This window comes from Lygodium microphyllum, chromosome 15 (assembly GCF_053477565.2).
Source record: "Lygodium microphyllum isolate KBCC chromosome 15, Lygodium_microphyllum_v1.1.10, whole genome shotgun sequence".
NCBI lineage: Eukaryota > Viridiplantae > Streptophyta > Polypodiopsida > Schizaeales > Lygodiaceae > Lygodium > Lygodium microphyllum.
The window spans coordinates 151,459,296-151,462,806 of NC_141149.1; the positions used below are offsets into that span (position 1 = coordinate 151,459,296).

Genomic DNA, 3,511 nt, shown 5'->3' on the forward strand with positions numbered 1-3,511 from the left:
GAGACATGCGCCGCGCATGCGCGCACAGACAACAAGAGGGAGAAAGCATTAAGCAAAGATTGTGGTCTGGGGTCAGCCCACTCACATGGCAAAAAGTTGTTTTGCACTCACCCCCAACATACTCGAAAACCAGGTCAAAACAAAGAAAACACCATACCGTGAAAATTAGTCTACTTATAATATTGTAATGTAATGCGTGCTTAGCGTGCGTTAGTTAGATAAGGGGCCGTGAAAAACTTTTGACGTTTAAAACACATTGTTATTATTTCACGGCATCGAGTACACGTTGTTTGCGAATTGCTAACATTGGATGCCACTAAGAAGCCAAGCCACACGTCTGACTGTATATAGTATTTGCACGAGCCGTGGAGAAGAAGCGAGAGACACCCAAGCAGTATGGAGCAAAAGGAAAGCCCTTCTCATTCACGGTGCGGTGCAATTTGGGAACGATAGATAGATATATCGTGTACACTCAGTTTTCATCTACGCTTCTGCTGGCGGCAAAAAGAAGCAGCACACCGACAAAATTCCGCCAACGTTCTCCTGCAGAGCACGCACTGCTGCTGCTCCACCGCAGCACAAGAATGCAAGAGCGTCGGCTGCCCCATCTCATCTCATCTCATCCCATATATATTACGAGAACGGCCTGGCCTCCCTACATGAGACGCGGAAGAGTCCACAGCGCAAGGAAGGTGAATGGCAACAGGGCTGATGAGTGTGACGGCCACGACTTGAAATTGGGCGTCGCCCCACTCGCCGAACCCCCAAAATTGGTCGGAGACGTTGCGTTTGTGGTTGTCAAGAGGCCGAGGCTGCAGAAAGCAAAAAGCCAGCTCATAAAGACATAGCGAGTTGCACTTGCTCCAGGACATTCAGAAGAACAGCAGCCATACAAAACTGGGAATCTCAAGGGGCGTTTACGTACCTTGAGCTACTCGATGGGTAAGTACAAGAGCCTGTACCTGCAAAGAGCACGAATGCAAATGGTTCAATTTACATCTTCCATTTCAAAACGCCCAAGAGACTGTAGACAAGCCTCACTTTACTCGCTACACTTCCTTTTCGCCTAGCAACTTGCAAGCCTAAAAGCATCACACGACCCTTGGTATCTTGCTCGTATCTTTGTAAGCGACAAAAACATTGAAACTCGCAATACTGAGCACGGGATTACTGCACCCACACTGTAGCGAGGCGGTGCAGGAGACACACCTACATGCAGCCACTGCCAGTACATTGGCTAAAAACCTACCCCGGACCTTCCGCAAATTTTTAGTGCCGTTCTACACCTAAAAGGTTACCTAGTATATCGTGTTAGCTGCAGCATGGCCGGCGTGACGGAAAAAAGGGTTACGACAAGCCCCCGCCAACGATTATTTTTTAAATAATCGAATGCCTTTTAGAGTGCCTAGCAGCTACCGAGTAGGTCCCGTTGAGTATCTGAAATCATTACTGCTAGAAAGTTTGTTCGCAAGTCAATGCTTTTAAGGCTGTGGTGTTCAAACTCTACGTCGGGAAAGCCAAGCCAGTTGGATAACATGATACAGTGAAAGCCGAATAGGAAAGCACTTATCGGGACGCCTGGCGCATTATTCACTAGCTTTGGGAGGAGGGAAGGAGCTGTTGCCTCTACCTTAGCCTCAGGGGGCGGCCCTGGAGAGACGGTGAACCACGATTTCAGAGCGACGACTCTCTCTCCCCCCCTAGGCGCGCGCGCGACAGCCCTGCAGCCACAGCAGGGCTTTCAAAAGCCTTAAGCTCGTACACAGAGATGCATATCAGCCGCAAGGCTAGGGCAATGTACAGGCCGCGAAGTAGTTATTGATTCGTGTAACAATGCCAGCTCGTGCAGGTGATGTTGATGCAAGTCGTGTGAGTGCACGACGAGTTAACGCGGAGATAGAGAGAGAGAGAGAGAGAGAGTATTAGGAAAGAATGTAGCTGCGCTAGGTAGAAAGTACTGACTAGGGTCGGAGGTGGTGGTCTGGGCGCAGTTGTTGAAGTTGCAGGCGTCGGGGGCCTGGTTCATCCGCTGGAAGTAGGCATTGAAGGCGTAGGAGGCGTGGGAGGCGACCGTGTCCGGGCTGAAGCACTGGCCGCCCTGCGAGATGGGCCCGCAGTCCACCTGGCCCTGGTCACTGCCCTGCCCGCACGCCCAGTCCAGCGCATTCTGCAGGTCCGTCGAGCTGGCGTCCGACCTCGCCGCACACCAAACCGCGCTGCCACCACCGCCACCTGTCGTCGTCTGTTGCCGCATCACCACTACTGCCCCGCCACCTGTATTATGCACACAATATCATCATGCGCACGCACACGCACCAGGAAACAAATAAGACACCTCCTCCTCTCTCTCTCTCTCTCACCCATAGACTATCATCCGATTTTCCGAATACATGTACGTATAAATATGACGACGGACTGCTCATCCTACCCGGGGGGCTTACCATGAGACTGGGAGCAGACCACCACTAATGCTAATGCAGCAGCCCAGGCAACTGCTCTTTGCTTTGCCGACACCATAGCTTCGAATCCAAGTTTCCCTTCCTTTTCTTCTCCGTGACGAGCCGGGCCTGGCTAGGTACAGAACAGTAAAGGAGAAAAGAAAAGAGCAGATACTCTAGAGAGCGCGCGCGCGCGGAGAAAAGAGAGAGAGAGGGGAGGGGGGATGCGAAGAGGCCGGACTGCCGTGTATTGACAAGACAGGCGTTCATACGGGCAATGGAAAAGAAACTCCCGTCCCGGCCCGCAACCCTTGAAGTTGTTTTGTTTTCTTGAGTCGAGAAGAAGGCAAAAAACCAGAGGGCCGCTAGGTAGGGGCCGACCAGGCCAGGTGCCCCAGAGAGAGAAAAAGAGACCCAGACAGAGAGTCTGAGAGACTCACGAGTCACGAGAGAGAGGAAATGAATTGAAAATTTGCTAATACCTAGGCAAGAGTACGTGCCATCTGGTCTCAGCTCTCTGGCCTAGTCTGTCTCTGCCTCTCTCGCAGCAGCGAAATGACAGTACCTCGCTGGTTTTTCTTACTGGTGTGTACTGAGGCACTTGTACTCCCCCCCTTGCGTAAAAAAATGTCGTCCCGACCCCCTCCTCGCTTATTTCTTTTTTCACCACCCCATTTCATCATTCGAAAGTCCCCGAGGAATATATTAAAGCGATTCTCTCCGGAGTCCGAACATCCATCCTCGACATTTAGTTTTTAGGAATTTCTTTGGGGTGCCCAGTTCCTTTTTTCTTTTTTTCCTGGATTTGAGATTCTTCGAAGTCTGGACTCTTCTGCGATATGCATTTTCAAATGCAGCAATTAAATTTTGTGCTCGTCATAAATGCTTGCGCCCCGGCGGCCCCCCCCCCCCCCCGAGTGTGACGGCTTCTTTATAAAAAAGTTTTCTTTTCTTTGTATGACGAGTCGACTTTTCGAGTGTTCCCGTTTCTGAAGTAAAGGCTTCAGCCTTCAACGGCTTGATTTCCCTCCAGCCTCCCGAGTCCCGCCACATTAGCCCAGCACTTACAGGCT

The 3,511-nt window shown here is 51.1% G+C and overlaps 1 protein-coding gene across 1 annotated transcript; it reads right to left on the minus strand.

Moving 5' to 3' along the window:
* Positions 1–399: 399 nt before the first annotated feature.
* Positions 400–3,020, minus strand: LOC148025228 (glucan endo-1,3-beta-glucosidase 2-like). The gene is made up of 4 exons (XM_087695028.1): positions 2,442–3,020; positions 1,963–2,274; positions 926–962; positions 400–812 (listed from the first exon to the last, which is right to left on the minus strand). The coding sequence occupies exons 1-4, from the start codon at positions 2,515–2,517 to the stop codon at positions 656–658; spliced, it is 582 nt and encodes a 193-aa protein (XP_087551154.1). The 5' UTR covers positions 2,518–3,020; the 3' UTR covers positions 400–655.
* Between the last annotated feature and the right edge of the window lie 491 nt (positions 3,021–3,511).

Bases quoted from the DNA above. Each gene is read 5' to 3' on its own strand.
- LOC148025228 (XM_087695028.1), bottom strand. From the start codon at position 2,517: ATGGTGTCGGCAAAGCAAAGAGCAGTTGCCTGGGCTGCTGCATTAGCA. The intron at 2,275-2,441 runs GTAAGCCCCCCG...TGCATAATACAG, and splicing joins GGTCTGCTCCCAGTCTCATG to GTGGCGGGGCAGTAGTGGTG. The intron at 963-1,962 runs GTCAGTACTTTC...TGCTCTTTGCAG, and splicing joins GACCACCACCTCCGACCCTA to GTACAGGCTCTTGTACTTAC.